This window comes from Saccopteryx bilineata, chromosome 2, assembly GCF_036850765.1.
Source record: "Saccopteryx bilineata isolate mSacBil1 chromosome 2, mSacBil1_pri_phased_curated, whole genome shotgun sequence".
NCBI lineage: Eukaryota > Metazoa > Chordata > Mammalia > Chiroptera > Emballonuridae > Saccopteryx > Saccopteryx bilineata.
Window position 1 is genome coordinate 6,546,222 of NC_089491.1, and position 22,446 is coordinate 6,568,667.

General features: G+C 57.0%; 1 protein-coding gene and 1 non-coding gene across 2 annotated transcripts in view; both read right to left on the minus strand.

The window, feature by feature from the left end:
- The window catches only part of PRRX2 (paired related homeobox 2), a 45,654-nt gene extending 23,860 nt beyond the window's left edge, over positions 1-21,794 (minus strand). The window contains exon 1 of the mRNA XM_066254625.1: positions 21,372-21,794. Within this exon, the coding sequence (XP_066110722.1) occupies positions 21,372-21,624 (253 nt within the window). The 5' untranslated portion in view covers positions 21,625-21,794. The remainder of the gene's footprint in view (positions 1-21,371) is intronic.
- Positions 17,313-17,388, minus strand: TRNAA-AGC (transfer RNA alanine (anticodon AGC)). The gene has a single exon. It is a non-coding gene; the product is annotated as a tRNA-Ala (tRNA).
- Positions 21,795-22,446: the final 652 nt, after the last annotated feature.

The following is a 22,446-nucleotide window of genomic DNA, read 5'->3' on the forward strand; positions in this document are numbered from 1 at the left end:
CAGCAGAATGGGTCCTTCCCATCCATTCTATGAAGGAGAAAGGGAGCATGCTAACCCAAAGCCACACAGGCAGATGGTGTGGCATGAACTAGTGAATGGTGGACTCCTATTCATCCTACAAGACCCTATTTGAAAAGCCCCCTGCCCCGATGCCCAGAACTCCTTGTGCACATGTTTGCTTCAGCCTTACTACACTGGCTTCTAGGCTTGATTCCCTGTCTCAAGCCCTGCTGGGCTGTGAGCTCCCAGGTGCCTCTGGGCTCAGAGTAATTGACCAGTTGTAGACAGAGCAGCAGACATGTGGACCCAGGGAAGTCCCTCCTTCAGTGTCAAACAGACCTTGTCCTGCCATCAGTGGTCATTCTTGGAGAAATGTGAGATTGGTGTGCTATTGCACGTGCTTGGAGAGGGGAGGCACAGACGGGGGCAGAGCCTGAGGGAGGCAGCTTGTGGTCAGTGCCCACACCACGGAGCCTAGGTCCAGGATGGTTCTTCACACAAAGCTCCTTCACATCGTGGGATCCTTCCCAGACCTCAAAGCACTTTCTCCTCTGCCCTCAGTAACCGTGGGGGGTGAGGGTGGGGGAGACACTGTCATTATTTGCTTTACAAAAGGGGAAACAGCGTGTCACTGCAGTCTGCCCAACAGCAATGTGAGCTAGAGTCTGTCTGTCTGTCCTGAAGTCCTGGGCCATGCTATCTGTCTGCTCTCCAAATTTGTGGGTAGTGTAAGAGTACCCCCCATTGGGTTGTTGTAATCAGTAAGTCCTTTTGCCGCTCCGTGCCTCAGTTTCCCTGTCTGTACAGCATATCACTGACGATTGCTGGGAGAATTCTGTGGGATGATGCCTGGAAGGTGGTCATGACACGGGACCCCCAGGTGTCGCTGTGGCAGGCAAGCATGAGTTTGGCCCTCTGTACCCCTCATCTACCTGGAGAGGGTGGGCTGCACGGGTCAAGCTCCCTGCCCAGCCACGGTCCCATCTCTGCCTCCTCTGTCCCAGGAAGCATCCCTGAGTGCCCGGTGCAGCCTGTGTCTCATGAGCTGCCAGGACTGAGGAAGCACCTGCCCCTCATCACAACCCGCCCCTCCCACCTGGGTGGCAGCTGCCCTGCAGGGGCCGTCCCTCAGCCAGCAGCATCAAACACGGAGAAGAGTCAGCAGCCCGTTGGGTGCGTTTGCTTCATTCTCTCCTAATGGGTGTCTGGCCCCTACCTGGCACTTCTGATTTCTTTTTTTAAAGATTTTTGTTTATTGATTTTAAAGAGAGGAGAGAGAGAAAGGGATGGGGAGGAACCGGAAGCATCAACTCATTATTGCTTCCTGTATGTGCCTCGACCAGGCAAGCCCAGGGTTTCGAATCGGCGACCTCAGCGTTCCAGGTCGAGGATTTATCCTCTGCGCCACCACAGGTCAGGCACCTCTGCCGAGGTTCCCACCCCCACCCCCCACACACACTCAAAACCATCAGGACATTGACGTTTCCTCACAGAGGACCGGAGGGCGCCCTGGGGAGTGGAGGAGGGACAGCTATGTGAAGACAAATCCCGCACTGAGAAAGCAGAAGGTAAGGAGACCCCCGGCCAGCACTGCACGGCCCTGACTCTGTCTTGGACCCCCGGCCGGCGCTGCACGGCCCAGACTCTGTCTTGGACCCCCGGCCGGCGCTGCACGGCCCTGACTCTGTCTTGGACCCCCGGCCGGCGCTGCACGGCCCTGACTCTGTCTTGGACCCCCGGCCGGCGCTGCACGGCCCAGACTCTGTCTTGGACCCCCGGCCGGCGCTGCACGGCCCAGACTCTGTCTTGGACCCCCGGCCGGCGCTGCACGGCCCAGACTCTGTCTTGGACCCCCGGCCGGCGCTGCACGGCCCTGGCAGTGAGCACCGCTTTGCATTTTGTGCCCTGGGTGCCTCCCTCTCCTCACTCTTGTCCTGAGCAAGACCCAGAGAACAGCTAGCCTGCCAGCCCAGAGCTTCGAGCCCAGCTTCAGGACCTGCCCCGCCAGCCTCACCTGGTCCCCCGCCTCCCACAACCCTCCCACCAGGCTGGCACTTCCTGTCTGTGCACATGCTGTTCCCTCTGGCTGAAATAATCTCCCCACCTCATCAGAAAGCCCAACCTAGTCTTTATTTATTTATATTTTTTTAGAGTAAGAGAGAGAGAGAAGCATCAGCTCAATGCTCCACCTAGTTGTGCACCCATTGATTGCTTCGCATACATGCCCTGACTGGGGCTTGAACCAGCACCCTTGGGATCAAGCCAGCGACCCTGGGATCAAACTGGGGACCTCGGCACTCTGGGACTATGCTCTATCCACTGCACTACTGGCCAGGGCTCCCAACCCGGTCTTTACTTCTTGGCACTTCCTGTAAGGACCCTCCCCTTGCCACCTGAGAAAGGGTTGGGGCCCCGTCCACCTCCCCCAGCCACTCCACTATCACTGTTTACATCTGCTTGGACTGCTTCTCTTTGTCCCTCTCTGGGTTGTCTGTGTGGACAGTGGTGCCTGGCACGATGTAGGTGCTCAGTAAACACTGGATGATGGATGGAAGGAAGGGTGGGTGGATAGTGTATGGGTGGATGGATGGTTGGATGGTTGGACGAATGAATGGTTGGATGGATGGAAGGAAAGAAGGAAGGAAGGAAGGAAGGAAGGAAGGAAGGAAGGAAGGAAGGAAGGAAGGAAGGAAGAATGGTTGGATAGTTGGATGGACGGATGGATAGATGGATGGATGGATGAATGACTCATAGCTTTCTTTTGTTCAGCCTTTAGGCCCACAATGCTGAGGGCCTAGGAGCTTTATCAAAGACCCAGGAAAATGGGAGACCTGAAATACAGTTTTTTTTTAATTGGTTCCAAAATATAGTACATGCAGAAGGGTGATTAGCAAATGGTTACTGACTGTTGATTTCACGTGATGGCGTGTCAAGCAGGAAACCTAAGTCCACGGCCACTCTTGTCTGTGAGTCAAGCGTACCTGCCGCTCAGTGTCTGATGTGGCTCCTGGAAGGGGGCTCTAAGCCCAGCACGATCCCAAACGGCCCAGCAGCCCAGGCCAGGGCGGTAATGGCCCCCTTCTGAATCTACCACCACAGCCCGCTGCCACTCTCTGTCACCTCAGGTTAGAGACTGCCCAGCTTCTGTGGGAGAGGACAGGCCCACCAGGCTGGACGGCCACACTCAGCCCAGGCACAGGGAATGCAGAGGGCCTCTGTGACACAGAACCCCTCCCTGGGCTGTCCCGATGCTGCTCTGGTGGCCCAGGCTATTGTCTGCTCTGCTCCGGGCTGAGCAGCACTGAAGACATGCAGGCACGCCCCCCCAGGATGGACTTAGCCCCTGCCGAGAGAGGGGGAGGTGCTGCCGAGAGAGGGGGAGGCGCTGCCTGCACCCCCTTCCATCTCACCCGGAACGTGCCACAGACAATGGAAATCAACAAGCTCTCCTCACCCTGCCCTGCTCCAGGGTGGGGCTAGGGAGGAGGGACAGTCTTGCCTTAATATGGAGCTAGTGTGGGTTGGGACACAGCCCGTCCCCTTGCTGGGGAGATGAGGGATCCTGAGGACCATCAGCTGCCTGGCAGCTGCACGGGGTGTAGCTGGGTCCTCTGCCCCCTCTCTCAGGGACCGGCCTGTGAATTGCTAATGATAGCAACAGCAGTAATGATACCAACAGCAGCAGTGGCCTAGTGCCAGGGCCGTGAGAAGCGCTTATCTCTGCTTCCTCACAACCCACTTGTCATTATCCCCACTTTACAGATGAAGAAACTGAGGCCGCGAAAGGGGAAGACCCACGCCCCAGGGGGCGAACCGGGGTCCGCCCAGCTCTGGACCTCCTCTCCCGGGGGCCCCGGTGGCACACGAGGAGGCTCCAGCCCTTGCTCACCGCTCCACCGAGCAGCCGCCCTTCTGAGCAGGACCACTCCTGCCAGGCAGGAACCCAGAGCAGCGGCACTCCCAACCTTGGCTGCTGTTCCCCATTGCAAGAAAGCAGTGAATATTTGCCATGATCCCCCCAGAGCCCAGGAAGCTGCATGGAGCTCTCCGAAGCCCCAGGGTTTTCCTGCGGGGCTCTGAGCTGCCCCTGGGTGCTAGAGGGGGCACGCCCCATCTCTGGCCGCTCTGGACTGGGGTGCTGGCTCTCCTCTCCCCTCTCTGACTAGGCTTCATCCCACACTGTCCACAGACCCACTCTTCACTCACATTTCCATCTGTTTCTGGCTCCGGGGAGCGAGAGAGGAGAGGGTCTGGGGAGAAGCTGAGAGCTGGCACCAGCCTAGGTAAGCGCGATACGTTCACTTCTTTCCTTGGCACCTCAAGCTCTGTGCACGTCCCCGCCCCCTGCCTCCACAAACCCTGGGCGGCCTGATCTTCACAGAACCTGCTGCTGGTGGCCGCTCGGACACGGGGGTCGTGGGCAGAGGGAGGAGCCAGCCTCGAGGTCAGCTTTCCATGAGTGCAAGCACCAGATCCGACTGGTCCTGCTGGTGCCCAGGGGTCAGTGTAGTGCGAGTGTGTGCATGTCTGTGTGTGCACCTGCGGGCGTGTGCTCACACCTGTGCCTGTGTGTGCCGGTGCACCGTGTGGGAGTGTGCACACGTGGGTGTCTGTGTGTGCACCTGTGGGCGTGTGCTCACACCTGGGCCTGTGTGTGCCGGTGCACCGTGTGGGAGTGTGCACACGTGGGTGTCTGTGTGTGCACCTGCGGGCGTGTGCTCACACCTGGGCCTGTGTGTGCCGGTGCACCGTGTGTGAGTGTGCACGCGTGGGTGTCTGTGTGTGCACCTGCGGGCGTGTGCTCACACCTGGGCCTGTGTGTGCCGGTGCACCGTGTGTGAGTGTGCACGCGTGGGTGTCTGTGTGTGCACCTGCGGGCGTGTGCTCACACCTGTGCCTGTGTGTGCCGGTGCACCGTGTGTGAGTGTGCACACGTGGGTGTCTGTGTGTGCACCTGCGGGCGTGTGCTCACACCTGGGCCTGTGTGTGCCGGTGCACCGTGTGTGAGTGTGCACACGTGGGTGCCTGTGTGTGCACCTGCGGATGTGTGCTCACACCTGTGCCTGTGTGTGCCGGTGCACCGTGTGTGAGTGTGCACATGTGGGTGCCTGTGTGTGCACCTGCGGGCGTGTGCTCACACCTGGGCCTGTGTGTGCCGGTGCACCGTGTGTGAGTGTGCACGCGTGGGTGCCTGTGTGTGCACCTGCGGGCGTGTGCTCACACCTGTGCCTGTGTGTGCCGGTGCACCGTGTGTGAGTGTGCACGCGTGGGTGCCTGTGTGTGCACCTGCGGATGTGTGCTCACACCTGTGCCTGTGTGTGCCGGTGCACTGTGTGGGAGTGTGCACGTGTGGGTGCCTGTGTGTGCACATGCATGCTGTAGGCAGCTGGCGAGAGCCCATCTGTAATCCCTGAGGGAGTATATCTGAAGATCTCAGCCTTCCTCCCCAAGCCATCTTATCCACAGACTTTCTAGAAGTTGCAATGAACCTCTAGTTTGAATTTTTAACCTCAAGTACCACATGTAAAAATAACTGTGTTGTGTTTTATAGACGGTATCTGTCATGAAATTATGCACAGTGACTATCTGTGTCATGGAGAATAGAGCAAGGTGCTCGTCCTGCACGGGAAGAGTCAGACCCCACGGGCTGGGCTGCAGTGCACCCGCGCCACCCTCCCAGGGATGGGCCCTGGTCCCCATGCAGGGCTGGGCAGGGCACCGGGGCCTGGATAACCTGTCTCCCTCCTGGAAAGCAGGAGTATCAGCTCAGCCCACTGGGGCCAGCTGCTGGAACCCAGAACCTGTTCCCAATCTCAGCCCCGCCTCCTGTGGGGCCTTGACAAACTCTCTTCCCTCCGTTTTTCCAGCTGCAAAGGGGGCTTGACGGTCCTAACCTGTGCATCTGCCTCCTCCCCCCAAGTGTCTGGGAGAGTGAAAGAGAACAAATGGGTGTTAATTGAGCACCTGTGGGGGCCAGGTAGATAGAGAGCTGAGCCCTCACCTGTTGATGACCTCCTAGAGCAGCGGTTCTCAACCTGTGGGTCGCGACCCCGGCGGGGGTCGAAAGACCAAAACACAGGGGTCGCCTAAAGCCATCGGAAATACATATTTTATTTAAAAATGTATTGTATAAGAACACACCGAAGACAAGGGCCTAAGGCAGTGGTTCTCAAATTTTCTGAAGTCGGGGCGCATTTAAAATCCTACAAATAATTGTAGGTACGCTATATTATAAATTTCTGAGAAATATGTTATAATAATGAAGTCAAATATTAAAGAAAAAAATACGAAGTCTAAGCGTGCTTTTATGGTAATTAAACGAAATAAATACGACAAAATTCAATTTATTTAGACATTAAAAAACATTTTTATGTTACATTTTTTTGAGTTATGCTTTTTAGAATTCATTAAAAGGAGGGGTTAAAAAATTTTAAAAAATGACAAAAAGTTATATTTTTATATATATAGATATCAATACATTCTTAGTAAGATTTAATAAATTCGGCAGGTCCCAGCGCAAATGTGTTGTTTTCTCATTCTTGTGTTTATGAGAAACATGAGCCTGATGTGTCCTGGCGATTTCTTCAATGTTTGGGCATATATTTGAAAGCCAAACTCTCATTTCCTCATCAATACATTGAAGAATTCCTCTCTTTTTACTCTTAATTGTGTTGAGTGCAGAAAACCCCCACCATACATAGCATCTTAACTTGACACCAAACAAAGGATAGAAGAAACTTGCCTCCAGTCTTTCCAGGGAACATGGGGGGTAGTGTAAACAATCCAGCATCACAGCTTAACAGCCTTTTGCAACCTAATCAGGCAAGTGAGGTGGGGGTTTGGGCAGACTGTCAGCTTACAGCCAATTCCCCACACCTCTGTCCCCCCAAAATCTAAACTCCAAAAACCCTGTTGGTTTTTTGGTCCCCAACAGGCACATATTTCTCTGGAATACCATAGGGCGCACCTGGAAATCTCCTAGGGCTCACCAGTGCACCCTGGCACACACTTTGAGAATCACTGGCCTAAATCCTGGCACCCCCATGCCTTCAATATACAGCCCATATATAGCCCACACTGAGGTTTATGAACCTCAGTGTTCTCATCTGGAAAATGGGGCCGTAAGACTGCCGACCTCCTAGGGTACCTGGGAGGAATTTACGAGATGAGCCACCCAGAGGGTTTAGCACATAGCAGGTGCACAATAAATGGTTCTGAGTGTTGGGGCCTCAGTGACCATGGCAGTGATGAAGATGAACACACTTGAATGCCACTCCCACTCCAGTCCTCCAGCTCCACTGCCCCGACTCTGCCAAAGCACCCCAAACTCCCCCCGGTTCCTGCAGGGACACAGGTCGTGAGCCGACCCTCCTCACCGCGTGCTGGGTCTGCTGATGAAACCCCCCCTCAGGGCTGTTGTGCATCTATGGCACAAGGGTTGGGTCCACGGCTTTGGCACAGCCATCCTGCAGATGGACTGGGGAGCTCGATGCTGGGCGTGGGCCCTGCCCTGCCTCTCGTTCTAAATGGCCTCCGGAGCCACCCCTTCCTGACTTGGGATTTTAGACCTCAGAGCAGCTGAGCTGGGGGTGGCCAGTCGGGTCTATCCCCAGCCTAGCCATCTTTTCCCCAGTGACAGGGAACACTTGCTCACCAGGAGGGCCACTGGGGAGGGCCTGGGTGGCCCGGACACTCTGGACACCCACAGGTGCACAGAACGCACTCTCACTGTTCTCAGTTCACAGACTGTGCGTCATGAACCAGGCTTTGGTCACTGGGCCCCTCCCACCATGCTCCCCCACCCCACTCCCAGCCCTCTGCTCCTAGAACAGCCAAGTTCTTTCTCACCTCTGAGCCTCTGTAGCTGCTGTTCCTCCACCTGGAGCACCCTTCCCAACCTCCTCTTCTGGCTAATTCCAATCATCCTTCTGGTCTTTCTTAAAAGTCTGCTTCTTCCAGGAAACCTTCCCTGAACCCTAGTACAGGTAGGGAAGCCCACTATCTGATCTCATAGCAGCCAGGACATATTCTTAGCAAGATATGTTCCCTGCTGTACCCCCCCCCCCCAGTATTCAGCCCTCAGCCTGGAACTGAGTAGGTGCTCAACAAATATTTGTGGAAGGAAGGAAGCAAGGGCTCGTGGGATGCCGCCCCCATTTTTCCTCCCCTGAGAGCGAAAGCAGTCCCTGACAAGGCAGCCCTCCACCCCCAGCTCTGCTTGGCCTCAGCTTTGAATTCACTGCAACATCAACAGTTTTCTTTAAACAACGACCCCGCTTTCAGCCACATTCAATTTCTGTCTTTTCTTTTTTCCTTCCCAGTGAAACAAGAGTAGCCATTTTTACTTCTTGTCTCCAGCAATTTCCCGCTTGGAGCCCTGACACTCTCCTCGCCCGGGGCGTGGTGGCAGGGCAGCCGGCTCTGTGAGAGAGGCTGGCCTTCCGATTAAAACACTATGTCTCTTGGAAACACGAGATTCCCAAAGGCCCGGGTCCCTCCCCGGTCCCCGGCCCCAGCCCTTCCATCACAGCCCAGCCCAGAGCCCTCCTGCCTGACCACCACAGGTCAGGCTTTGCACAGGGTGTCCCCAGAAAAGTGACACCTTCCTCAGGGCACTGCAGAGGTTTCCAGTGAGAACTGGGGAGATAAGAGACACAGTCCCTCCCTGGTAGGACCTGCAGTCCTTGACCATCTGGGGACCCTGCCCAGCGTGGCCAGTGTTGCACCTGGGCTCTGGGGATTACTGCATGTTTTCTAGGTGACCTTGGACAGCCCATTCTGCCTTTCTGAGCCTTAGTTTTATCATCTGTAGGATGGGGGTAATGCTCCGCCTCCCTCATAAGGCTGTTGAGAGAATTCAGCAAGAGGCTGCCAATGAAGCCAGGCAGGTGTGAAGAGCTGACAGCAGGGAGCAAAGCTGCCTCCCTGCTCCGCTCTGTGGGTACGGGCCAGGTCTCACCTGTCCACACCTGTGCACTGAATGAACGAATGAACAAATAGGGTGAGTTAATGAATCCCATTCAGTTTTCTTGGAACCAAAAAGCAAGGCATATCTTAGAGGGGGTGGGGCAGGCATAGAGTTTAACATAGTCTGTTTGGGGAAGACAAAAAGGCCTGTTTTCTTGATTTTTAAAATTTTATTTCTTGATTTGAGAGAGGAAGTGAGGAGAGAGAGAGAAAGAGAAAAAGAGATCATCAATTTTTTTTGAAGTTTTTTTTTTTTTTACAGGAACAGAGAGAGAGAGTCAGAGAGAGGGATAGGCAGAGACAGGAACAGACAGGAACGGAAAGAGATGAGAAGCATCAATCATCAGTTTCTCGCCCTGGCCGGTTGGCTCAGCGGTAGAGCGTCAGCCCAGCGTGCGGAGGACCCGGGTTCGATTCCCGGCCAGGGCACACAGGAGAAGCGCCCATTTGCTTCTCCACCCCTCCGCCGCGCTTTCCTCTCTGTCTCTCTCTTCCCCTCCCGCAGCCAAGGCTCCATTGGAGCAAAGATGGCCTGGGCGCTGGGGATGGCTCTGTGGCCTCTGCCTCAGGCGCTAGAGTGGCTCTGGTCGCAACATGGCGACGCCCAGGATGGGTGGAGCATCGCCCCCTGGTGGGCAGAGCGTCGCCCCTGGTGGGCATGCCGGGTGGATCCCGGTCGGGCGCATGCGGGAGTCTGTCTGACTGTCTCTCCCTGTTTCCAGCTTCAGAAAAATGAAAAAAAAAAAAAATCATCAGTTTCTCGTTGCGACACCTTAGTTGTTCATTGATTGCTTTCTCATATGTGCCTTGACCGCCGGCCTCCAGCAGACTGAGTGACCCCTTGCTCGAGCCAGCGACCTTGGGTCCAAGCTGGTGAGCTTTTTGCTCAAACCAGATGAGCTCACGCTCAAGCTGGTGACCTCAGGATCTTGAACCTGGGTCCTCCGCATCCCAGTCCAATGCTCTATCCACTGTGCCACCGCCTGGTCAGGTGAGAATCATCACTTTGTTATGCTATTTAGTTGTACATTATTGGTTGATTCTTGTACGTGCCCTGACTGGGGATTGAACCCACAACCTTGGCACATGGGCATGACATTCCTGGCCAGGGCAGAAAGGCCTGTTTTATGTAGCTTTCTCTTAAGAAGGAAACAGGGAACACAGTGCCAGTTTGTCTTTCCCCTGGGCTGTGTTTCTGGACATTCCTCCCAGGCAAAGATGCCCTTCTTTCTTCAGGCTAGACCCCACTGAGCTGCTGGGATGGGGCTTTGGGAGCTGGGGAGCTGGTGCATCTAGAGGCCCTTCTGTCTTCCAAGCCCAGGGGGTCTGGTGGGGGATCTGAGGGGACTCATGGCCTCAGAAGAGGCGGGGTCAGCCCGCTCTCTCTCTCTCAAAGATGAGCTCACCCTCTGCCTTCAGCAGGCTGGCCGAGGGCAGGGCTGTGTTGGGCCCATTTCTGTGTTCATTGCGCTCAGCACAACACTGAGGACTGGCAATGGGGGGGAGTTGACTCTGGGGCTTCTCCACCTGCTGTGCCACCTTGGGCAAGTCACTTAACCTCTCTGAGCCTCAGTTCCCCAACTCTAATCATCTTGGGAGAAACCCTTTCTGAGCCCCTCTCATGTGCTCAGGTACTCTGCCTCCATCACCTCTTAACATCCTTCAAAACACCCTTCAAGCAAGCATGAATCTTCTCAGAGCACAGACAAGGCCCTCAGAGAGAAGGAACTTGTCAAGGTCCCACAGCTGGCCAAAGCAACGCCTGTGATGCCACTGTCCGGGGGCAGTGTCCCTGTACAGACAGACCCTCGGGTTACTGGTTCTCATCAGTGAGAAGAGAGACCGAGTGACTGAGTCGAAGGGAGGAGACCCCCAGCTCCCACGGGATGCAGGGGGAGGCCAAGGAGGGGGAGGGCAGGGGTGTCAGGCTCTCCCGCGGGCCCCGAACCCCCCTGGGGTGGGCCCCGAACCCCCTGGGGTGAGGGCAGACAAAACCTGAGGCCTGCGCAGCCCGGCCCAGTCGGGCTGCCCGCTGACTGGACCAGCTGCCCACGGCACCATCTTGAGAGCATTAGGGGCTGCTGTTAACAGATGTTTTCTGTTACGTGTTATTTGTTAGTCTAATGAAAGGAGGTGCACTCGCTTTCAAGACCTCTGCGCTCTGCGGGCTTTTATATGGGAGGCCGGCGCGGAGCTCTGGCGGCCAGAGGAGGCCTGCGGCCCCTGCCAGGCGCGCCCCGGCGGCTCGGCTTTGATTCCGAGGTTTGCAGCCATCCGCGTGGTAATTCCAGCTCTGGTTAAATGTCATTTTTAATAACGCCATCTCTGGCGTGTAAACCTCTGCGCCCACGGCAAGAAGGGAGGCCAGTCGTTGGGGAGGACAGACAGGGAGGCGGTGGGGAGCGGGGGACAAACCCCGGTGAGGGGACAGCCCTCCCGGGGACCGCTTCAAGGGCAGCCTGCAGGTCTGTGAGGGGCAGGGTGAGCGAGGGGGGCAGAGAGGAGCAGGCAGGCAGAACACGAGGAGGGGCTCTGTGTAACTGATGGATTTTAGAGAGACAGAGAGAGGGAGGAAGGAGACTGCTACTTTGTTGTTCGTTCATTGGTCGCTTCCCAAATGTGCCCTGACCGGGGATCCAACCCCCTCAACCTTGATGTTTTGGGACAACGCATTAATCGCTGTAATCGACTGAGCAACCAGCCAGTGCTTAGGAGGGTTTTTTTTTTTTTTCAGTGACAGAAGTGACAGAGACCCCTGGTCAGCAGGAAGGCTTCTGACCACCGCACCCTACCCACCCTGGCAGCTAGAGGGTGTCAGGGTGCTTGAGAGGGACACAGAGAGATCTTGCTTCATTCTAACCCTTCGGGCTGCCTTGAGCTGGTACTCAGTAGGCGCTCAATGAGTGCCGGTGGATGGTCAACAGCCGGGCAGCCTCCCGCACAAAGTCTGGCCTCTGGGAACGCTGGGGCCCCCGCCTCGGGCAGCCCCTCCCCCTCCCGCAGACTGGACCTCCCGAGCACTTCCTGTAGGTGCCAGGCTTTGCATGGCGGCTCAGTGCGGCCTCTCCATTCCCCCACAGTGGGGGGGGGGGGGGGGTAGAGAGGTGCAGAATCAGCGCTGGAAGGAGCCCTCGTGAGCACAGCAACTCTTACCCTTCAATGCCCGTGAAAATGACGGGGGCCCTATAAAACGCAGAGGCCCAGGCCGGATCCTGGAGAGTGTGCTGCCATGAGCTGCGGTGGGCCTATGAACACTCGCGCACTTTGGCCGGCTCCCCAGGTGACACTAAAGCACTGGTTCCTGGGACCACAGGTGGACAAACAGATGGTCCAACCCCCTCTGCTGAGGACGCTGAGGCTCAGACCAGTGACTGAGCTGTAGGGCAGGGCAGGTCTCAGTTTTCTGACTTCTAGTCCAGGGCCCCTCCTACTGCCTCCTGGGCAGCACTGTCACAGGAGGTGACACACTCCCACTTTGTCAGTTTGCAAGCAACTGAGGCGCTTGCTCAGCTCTGGGGAGCAGGGGCCCTCTGTGGAAGCTTCCAGGTCTCCAGTTCCAAGCTTCCTGCTTTTTCACTGCCTCACACACACAACTTCTCCAAAGATGGCAACCTGCCCAGCAGCCCCTGTCCACCTCTTGGGCCTCGGGGTCCCAGCTTCTTGGCTTCTCTTAACTCATCGCCCCCGCTCCCTCCCAGCCCTTCCCACCCCCCCAAACCGGAAGGTCCCGGCGGTGGCCCATCCCACGCACAGAAAAGCAGAACGGATCACAAAGAGGGACCAAAAATAATGTCTTCCAGAGCCTGCTTCATTTTTAGGATGCAATAAAAGATATCATTAGCCATAAAAGGCCCCATGTGGACGGTGTCCTGTCATCGTGGTGGCCCCTCGGAGCCAGGCTGGGAACGAGAGCTTCCCAGATGTGGAGCAAACACAGGGCAAGGGGGCAGTGAGAGCAGCTGGGTCCCTTAACGATCTTCATTCCCAGGACATCTTGAGATTCCGCTCGCTCGGGGTCTGGCTGGGCAGGCTCTGCCCTGCAGCTCTGAGGAGGCTTCCCCCCCACTCCCCGCCCCAGGCCAGAGAGCACCCTGTAAAAGGCCCCTGCCCCGTGATGCCTAGCTAGCTAGCTTCTGGAGGCTGTGGGGCACCCTGTCTCCCTGCCTCCGCTCGGCATGGGAGCCGGCTGAGACAACTTTCCCCAGCTCCCTCTGTCTAAACAGGAAGCTCCCACGGTGCTCTCCTACTCACCACCTCGCAAAAGGCACTTAACCCTTGGCCCCATCCGGCGTGATGTGGCCGCTCATCTAGTCACTAGCTGCCTGAGGCCAGCCCGGCCGGCCGTTAAAAGCCTGGCCTTGATTTCTGGGCCAGGCGGGAGGCCTCAGGACACGGCGAGTGAGTGTGTGTGTGTGGGGGGGGGATTGTGTGTGTCTGTGAGTCTGGGAAAGCTACCCTAGTTCCAGCCCGCGACAGAAGTTTTTCACCGAACTACCGCAAAATGAGAAAAATTGCGGCAATCGGCGAGTTTTGTTTTGTCAAGCTAAATGAGGTCAGTTCTGAGGATCCTTCTTGACTCTGAGATGTAAATGGTAAAAGGTTCTTTGCTTGGATAAACAGATGGGGCAACAAGATGGTAGTTGTTGTGAGTTGAATGCTTTTCTTGGCAACACCTAAAACTGCCCACTCTGCCAGTTCCTCCAAGTCCCTGGAAATTTCCCCGGGCCTTGAGATCTGAAAGTCTGGGTAGTGAATAGCGGCTCATGGACTGACACATAGTCGGCTCAAAAAGATGGTTGTTGAATGAATGAATGAATGAATGAATGGAGGGGTGGACTGGGAAAGGGGGCCTGTTCTGGCAATGTTCTTCAGGGTCAGGGACCCTCCACAGTCCTACCATGTCCCGCTTATAGAAGGTGAGGGAGACCATTCAGATGTTACTGGGTGGAAGGGGTTCGGACGCCCCCTCACATTCATACTTTCCAACACCCCTCAAGCCCGGCAGCCCCCACACGGCCAGGCCCAGCCCATCTCCCACAGGCCTGTGACCCAGGCCAGGATATTCAGAACATCAAAGAGACCCCTCCCCTGGCTGCCTCACGGCGCCCCGAACACAGCCCACACCTGCCTGGGAGTGGACATCCCTGGCCAGGCCACCCAGCGTTTGGGCAGGGCTCCAGGGATGGCCTCAGACAGTGCTGGGGAACGGGGGCTTCAGAACGGGGCAGGCCTGGGCTGGAATCTCACGTGCATGGGGATACGGGACCTTGGCCCAGCTCAGAGCCTCATTTTCCCTCTCCAGAAAATGGGGATGGTAAGAGGACGGACTTCCATGGTTGGCAGGTGGACAATGAGGGGCGAGGCGTGGGAAGAGCGAACTGGCCAGCTTACAGTACATGCTTGGCCTGTGAGTGCTGTGGTCACTGTCACCCTGCCCTCTTTTGTTCCCCATACAAACCTTGGACCAATGCAAGTCTCCCAACAAAAGGGTGAGGCTTCCCCCGCCCCCACTCCTCCAGCCTAAATGCTGAGCTGATCAGGAGAAAGAGGCCTGGACTTGGGATCCGAAAGCAAATCCCACCCCTCCTTCCCAGCCAGGGGACCTCGGGCAAGTTGCTTTGCTTCTTTGGGCCTCTAAAAATAGAGGCGGCAGTCACTAACCCTGCCTGATTCACAGGGCGGCTGTGTCTCAATGAGCTGTTATGAAGATCCTTTACTGAGCACCTACTATGTGCTAGGCACGGTTGCCCGCGCCCACTCAAGGCTCCCCACACCTAGGAGACCTCACTGTACACAGTTCTCATTTCAGAGATAGGACACTGAGCCTCAGGGTGCTTTTCAGGTCTCAGGACACTATGCAAGCAGGTTTTACCACAACCGCTCCAAAGTTACCATATTTCTCCATGTATAACACGCCCCATGTATAAGATGCACCTTAATTTGGGGGCCCGAAATTTGAAAAAAAAAAAGTATTAGTAAAGTTATTGAACTCAAGTTTTTTTTGTTTGTTTGGTTGGGGATTTTTAATTCATTTTATAGAGGAGGGTGGAGAGGAGCAGGAAGCATCTACTCCCATATGTACCTTGACCAGGCAAGTACAGGGTTTTGAACCAGCGACCTCAGTGTTCCAGGTGGATGCTTTATCCACTGTGCTACCACAGGTCAGGCCTGAACTCAAGTTTTATTCATCATTAAACAATGAGCGCAAAGACAAGCACGAAAAAGCAGGAAATGCAAGTAAAAAAAACCCCACTGTATAAGACACACCCAGTTTTTAGACCCTAAGTTTTTCAAAAAGGGGTGTGTCTTATACATGGGGAAATACGGTACTTTTCCAAGGTCTTTGGGAAGGGAAGAGACACAGCTTCAGCCCACAGGGAAGGGCCCCTCTGGGACGCTAGTTGGTCCAACGCTCCTGTGCTAGGCCCTCCAGCTCCACCCCAATGATCTGTCAACTAGAGGAACAAGATCACCCTGGAACCAGGAACAAAGAGCCTGAGATGCAGACCGCGGCGCCCCCTCCCACCAGTTCCCCTGGAAGACCCAGCCATCCTCCAGCTGCACTCCCTGGGCGCTCAGCTTCTAGGCATCTCACTCACCCTTCCTTTCTCCTGGCTCCTGGGCATGTACTGAGGGACACCCTCACCTGCCCGAGGGTCCACATTCCTGGGGACCCGTCACGGGGCATTTTCCCAGCCTGGATCAAATTATGGGACAGGAGCCGTCTCACAAACCTCTGTGCACTGCCTGGCATTGCTCAGGTGGGAAACTGAGGAGCCATGTGACATGCCCAGGGTCACTCTGCAGATGGCTCTGCTCCTCCCCCCCCCCCCCCAGGAAATGGATGAAGAGGAAGGGAAGGAAGAAAGTGGAGGAAAGGAAAGCAGGCTTGCCTGCCATGAAAAGGCTCAGTCCTAGAGAAACTTCCCCCCACCAGCCCTGCTTCTATCTGGCCGGCGGCATCCTCCTGTCTCCCTCCCACAGCCGCCGCCACCTGCCACCTCGCAGAGCCGGTCAGAGGGAGGCTGGTTAAATCTGTGAAGTCCGCTCGGGAAAACAGTATGGAGGTTCCTTACAAAACGGAACAGAATTATCCCAGGCTCCAGCAATCCCACTTCAGGGCACGTGTGTACCCAAAAGCACCGGAAACAGGGACTGAACAGACGTGCAGCCCTGGGCACGGCAACTTTACTCGCAATCGTCAAAGGCAGAAGCAAACCCGAGTGTCCCTCCGCCGATGGTGGACAAACAGAACGTGGCCCTTGCACACAATGGAATGTTATTCAGTCTTTTAAAAGAAGGGAATTCTGACACCTGCTGCAACGTGGATGAACCCTGAAGACATTACACTGAGTGGGATAAGCCAGGAAAGCCTGACCAGGTAGTGGCACAGTGGACAGAGTGTTGACCTGGGATGCTGAGGTCCCAGGTTCAAAACCCCAAGGTTGCTGCTTGAGCACAGGCTCACCATCTTGAGCCCAATGTCGCTGGCTTGAGTGTGGTAATGTCGACCCTTCCATGGTCACTGGCTTGAGCAACGGGTCACTGGCTCGAGCAAGAGGTCACTGGCTCGGTTGGAGCGCCACCCTCTCCCCAGTCAAGGTACTTATGAGAAGCAATCAATGAGCAACTAAAGTGCTGCAACTACGAGTTGATGCTTCTTGTCCTCTCTCCCTTCCTGTCTCTCTGTCTCCCTCTCGCTTGCTTGCAAAAATTATAGAGAAAGAAAGGAAGAAAGAGAGAGAGAGAGGGAAAGAAAGGTGACAGAAGAACAAATATTGTATGACTCCACGTAGGGGAGGTCCCTAGAAAAGTCGAATTCATAAAGACAGAAAGGAGAATGGAGGGGGCCGGGGGCTGGGGGAGGGGAGTTAGAGTTTAATGAGGACAGAGTTTCAATTTGGGAAAATGAAAAATTGCTAGAGATGGCTGGTGATAATGGTAGCACAATCATGTGACTGTACTTAATGTCACTGAACTGTATGTTTAAAAAGGATAACTCTTCATTTAACTATATTTACCACTAATTTTTTTTTTTTCATTTTTCTGAAGCTGGAAACGAGGAGAGACAGTCAGACAGACTCCTGCATGCGCCCGACCGGGATCCACCCGGCACGCCCACCAGGGGCGAGGCTCTGCCCACCAGGGGGTGATGCTCTGCCCATCCTGGGCATCGCCATGTTGCGACCAGAGCGACTCTAGCGCCTGAGGCAGAGGCCACAGAGCCATCCCCAGCGCCCGGTCCATCTTTGCTCCAATGGAGCCTTGGCTGCGGGAGGGGAAGAGAGAGACAGAGAGGAAAGCGCGGCGGAGGGGTGGAGAAGCAAATGGGCGCTTCTCCTGTGTGCCCTGGCCGGGAATCGAACCCGGGTCCTCCGCATGCTAGGCCGACGCTCTACCACTGAGCCAACCGGCCAGGGCCTAATTTTTTTTTTTTTAAATGAAGGTAGGTCTCCTAGTCTCTGGAACTCAGCGGACCCTTCAGGTCCACCACTCAGACACTCGGCCCTGCCCACCCATCACTGGCAAAGGGGTGGGGCAGCTCTTCACTGTGTCACCAGGTGGCAGATATGGCTCAGGGAGCAGGTCCTCAAAGGCATCCCAATTACCCTCCCCGGCCTGGGCCCAGCCCACCCCCAGCTCAGCCTGTGTCCTCAATCACCCACCATTCTGAGTCTCGCAGAAGTGGACCTGCTAGGTCCTGAGGTTTTCTGAAGCAGGTCTGGGCCCTGTCTCAGGGGGCGGCCTCCTCCTCCTGGGCCGGCCTCCTCCTCCTGGGCCCGGCCTCCTCCTCCTCCTGGGCCCCGGCCTCCTCATCCTCCTGGGCCCCGGCCTCCTCCTCCTGGGCCCCGGCCTCCTCCTCCTCCTGGGCCCCGGCCTCCTCCTCCTGGGCCCCGGCCTCCTCCTCCTCCTGGGCCCCAGCCTCTCCCGCTGGCTCTCCCTGGGTTTTGTTTATTTTCACAGTGGGTCCGCATCTCTGTTTCCGCCCTGCCCACAGGAGGGAATGCTTTCAAGAAAATCTTAGTTATTAATGTGGTTTCTTTTGTTGTAAGTCATTGCAAAGGCAGCGAACAAGGGTTTATTTTCCTAACGTGCTTGGCATAGCTCGGCGCCCCAGCACAGACCTCAGCGTTTGGCTTGGGAGGAACCCGAGACCCCAGTTTGCTTTGAGTCACCAGCAAAGCCATAGCCTTCCCGGCCAGTTCCCGGGGAGCCCGGTCTGGGAAAATCATTGGCAAGAATATACTCTATCTACTGTAGGCTTTGTGAAAACAAAAGAATTAAAAAAAATTTTTTGTTTAAAAATTGTTTTGAGCCTGCTAACCTGGCAGGTTGAAAATACATCAATTCTCTAACTCATTAGCTTCCCCATTAACCCTTATTTTTCTACCAGGGGCACCCCATCATTTTGGTGGCAGTCCTTTCCTTTGGACTGGAGATTGCTCCAGAAAACACAGGAAAACCCACTCATAAGCTTGTCCGAACCCTCAGCGAGGCACCAGGGTCTTCCTGCAGGCCCAGGACTAGGGGACAAAGTCACAGCCCAGGACTCATGCCCGCTGGCCTGGGGCCCAGAGTCCTGGCGAGTGCCTCCAGCCACCCCGAAGGTTGGTTGCCTGCTTTGGGTCCAGTGGTGGGTGCTGGGCTCAGCAGGATGAGGCAGGGTGAGGAGATGAACAGTCCCTTCTCCCCCACCTTTGAAGAAATCTGGACTTGGGGATTCACAGTCCGTGGCAATGGGGTGGGGCTGGGGGCACCTGCCCAAGAGGGAAGGAGGAGAAAAGAGAGCAGGAGTCTGGTCTCTCCTGGTCTGCTTTCTGTCTGCAGGCCCAGACCCCAAGAGCTGGCTAGCTGGCGACTCTCACAGGCCCAGGGGCAGCCACAGGGCACCCCGCCTCTGCTCCAGTCTCTCCTGGCAGCGGGCACCCCTGGAGTGTGCCCAGCTGGCCTTGGGAGGTGCTTGACTCTACATAAAACATTTGGACCGTGGGCTAGTGATTTGTTTTCAATCCGATGCATGAGTATAGAATTACCTCCTTTTAATTTTGCCAAGTAAAGACATTAACATCAAACGCTCTCCAGTTATTATCCCCATTTCATTAAAAAGCGTGTTTTAGCACCAAAAATGAGTAGGAAAGATGTAATTCCCAAATAGAAGAGAATCCTCTAAGTTGAAATTTTTTGCTTTCTGAACCAGTACTCATATTGTCCAGATTGTCTGCATTTTGCGAAGGCCTGGAGAGCACCGCCTGTGGCCTAGGGGTCCCCAGCAGGGCACCGTGTCCCCAGCAGGATACCGTGTCCCCAGGGCAGAGCTGGCAGGGCTTACCGGGCTCGAGGCAGACCAGAGCACCTTGTTGAGCCCAACCCGACTCTGACTGTGGCCCCCTGTCCCTCACGGCTGGGGGCAGACTAACTGCTGCCTCGGGGCCCATCAGACCTGACCCTACACCCAGGGTGTGTCCTCTGTCCCCTACATCTGGGTATCCCAGTGTGCTGAAGCCCTTCCTTAGGAAAAGGCCCGAAAGCCTCCTAGGCTTTCCTTGAGAGTGGCCTGACCCCAAAGGACAGCAGAGGAGGCCCACTACCCAATCTGCTACCTGGGGCTGCCATTAACCCTGTCCACGTCCTTGTGTCCCTAGTTAACATCAGCTGTTCTCCCCTGGAAAACTCCCTATTTGGAGACCTTCTATGCTGTGTCCAGGGAAGCAAAGCCTTCCACTGTCCGTCCCCAAGCCAGGGACCAGGGTGGACACAGGCACCCATCCCCTGGCCAGACCTCCTTCCTTCTCTCCTGATCACTCCTGCACCCCTCCCTTCTCTCTCTCCTTCCTTTTCTCCCTTCTTTCTCTGCTTTACCTTCGATGTGCTCCTCTTCTCCCCACCCCCGGGGTCCTCCATGCATCAGGATGAAATCAGAGACCTGCTGCTCTTCCCATGAGACCTGAGTTCCCCGAACAAACTGAGAGTGACAGGGCTCCCTCTCCCACACCAGAGGGCACCTCCTTTACCCCTACCCCAAACAGACGCTTTCCTTCCACTTTGCCATCAAGGACAACCCAACTCCCAGGGGTGGGTCCGCCCACTTCATGTTTACTCCAGAGGGTGAGGAGAGATGTCAGTCCGCTGTGGCTGGTGGGCAGTGGATGCCACTGATTGGGAGCCAGCAGCTCCCGGACATAGCTGGCACCAGCTGGGCACTCTCTGAGTTGCAAGCATGTGCCAGCTGTCCCCCACATACACACACACCCCGGACAAGATTTCAGAGGGGCTGCAGGCCCCCCGGCTTTCCCTGCGCCTCCTCTCATCCGAGGAGCAGGGCACGCAGCCAGCAAGGGCTCCCCTGAGAACTCAAGGCTGGTGCAGGAAGTGGGGGTCCCTAGGGGCAGGTGGGAGGCTGCAGGATCAGATGGGTGACGCTTAAAAGGCCCAGAACCTGCAGCAGGCCAGCCTGTGCCCCAGAGCTAGAGGACCACCGGGCAGTGGTCTTCGACCATCCCAGCTCCTCTTCAGGGTGTGGGTGAGCTGTAGGGGCTTGGGTTCCCCCCTCGTGAAACTGCCCAGGGCCGGACCTTTGCTTTGTCTTCCCCTCGCTGACCCCTCCTACTTCTTACCGAGGGCTCAGGACCTTTCCCATCCAGTGTGACTGTTTTTTGAAAAAAGCCACTTGGGTGGGTTGTTTGTTTTGAAAGCCCCTTCCTGATGACCTTTAACCTTCTCAAGAGAAGAGAGGCCTGGCTGGCTCTTTGGGGCCGGGACATTCCACCCAGGGAGCTGCCAGGGGGGCAGACGGGAGGTGGGGACAGGCCCCGCCACCCAGGCTAAGGAATCCAAGTCTTAAGGAGCCCTAGTAGTAGCTGGAGTTGGCATCACGGAGGGACAAGAGCGCTCTTGAAACCCAGCTATGTGACTTGGTCTCTTTGCTCCTTGGAAGCCTCAGTTTCCCCAGCTGTAAAATCACACCCACTTTCCCAGGCTGCTCGGGACTGGGGCAGCAAGGGCTGCTCCCGGTCTGGGTCCAGAGACAGCCTCCTCCCCATACTCAGCCCCCCTACGACTTGAGATGGCAATGGCCAAAGGACAGCCCCCTGCCCAGTGGAGAGAGCTCCGGCCACCGCAGCCCACCCCATCACGAAAGACACCCTCAACGGTGGCGGCCGGGCAGCCAGGACCACGGCACACACGGGGCGCCGGCGCCCACACCCCCGGGAGGTCCCGCCACACGCAGCGTCTCCGCCCGCTCCTTCCCAGCCTGGGATCTGGCAGCCCGAGCGCCCCACATCTTTGCCTGCCGCGTGCGCGCTCCTAGGGCCCCGCGAGCCCCCGGCCCCGGCCCCCGCGAGCCCGGGCCCCCGCGTTCCGTTCCCACGCCCCCGGGCCGCGCCCGCCAGGCCCGCACTCACCGTCCTGCGGCGCCGCCTCGCTGCCGCTGCTGCCCCCGGACGGCTCCCGCGCCGCGCCCTCCCGCGCCTCGGCCCCCGCCGGCCGCGCCGCCAGCCGTCCAGCCGCCGCCACCTCCTCCAAGTCCAGGAGGTGGCTCACTGTGAAGTTCTTGCGCGCCTGGGCACAGTCGCCGGGCCCCAGCGCAGAGGGCGGCGGCGGCCCCGGGCCCAGCGCCGGCTTGTCCAGGGCGAAGGCGGCGGCCGCGCTGTCCATGCCCGCGAGCCGCCCCGGGGTCGCCGGCCGGGTCGCCGGCGGGGTCGCAGCCAGCGCGCCCCGCCACCCCGCGCTCTGCTCCGCTCCGGCCGCCTCCTGGCTCCGCGGCCGCCCGGCCCGCCCGGCGCTGACGTCGGGGGAACCAACTTTCCTCCCTCCCCTCCTCTGCCTCCTCGCTCTCTCCCAAGTTGCTAAAACACGAGCTGCTCCGGCCACACACCCCTTCTTGAAGCAAACCTCGGCCCGGCCTCTCCTCCTCCCCCTCCTCCCCGCCCCTTGGGCTGCGGGCGGGGAGGGGGTCCTGTGCGGAGTCCGGCTGGCGGCTGGGGGCGGGGAGAGGGGGCAGAAGCAAGGGTATCGCCCTCCCCACCCGCGTTTTAATGAGTGGGAACTTACGTGTTTTGTTTGTTTTTTAATTCTCCGACAAGTGTCTGGGGAGATGGTAGTGGAGGGGTTAGCTCCCCCCCCCCATTTACAAGTTCCTCAGCGGGTCGGGAGCGACCCTGAGACAGCTGACAGAGACGGTCTGGAGGCCCCAGCTCCACCCTCGTTCCTGCTGCGCCCCCAACACGGTCCCTGTCCTGACATCTTGTCTGCTCCACCTGGCTGGAGACTCTTCTCCAGAAAGCCCCACATTCTCAAGCTTCTGGGGTGCGTGCACCCCATCCCCCTCCCCCTCCCTCCACCCCCCTCCACTGAGAGCCACCTCCCCAATGCTTCAGGTCCTCCCTAAGGAAAACCAGACTAGGAGGAAAGAGTGTCCCTTTAGAATTCCTGGAGGACAGACAGCCAGACGACAGCCAGACTGACAGATGGGTGACA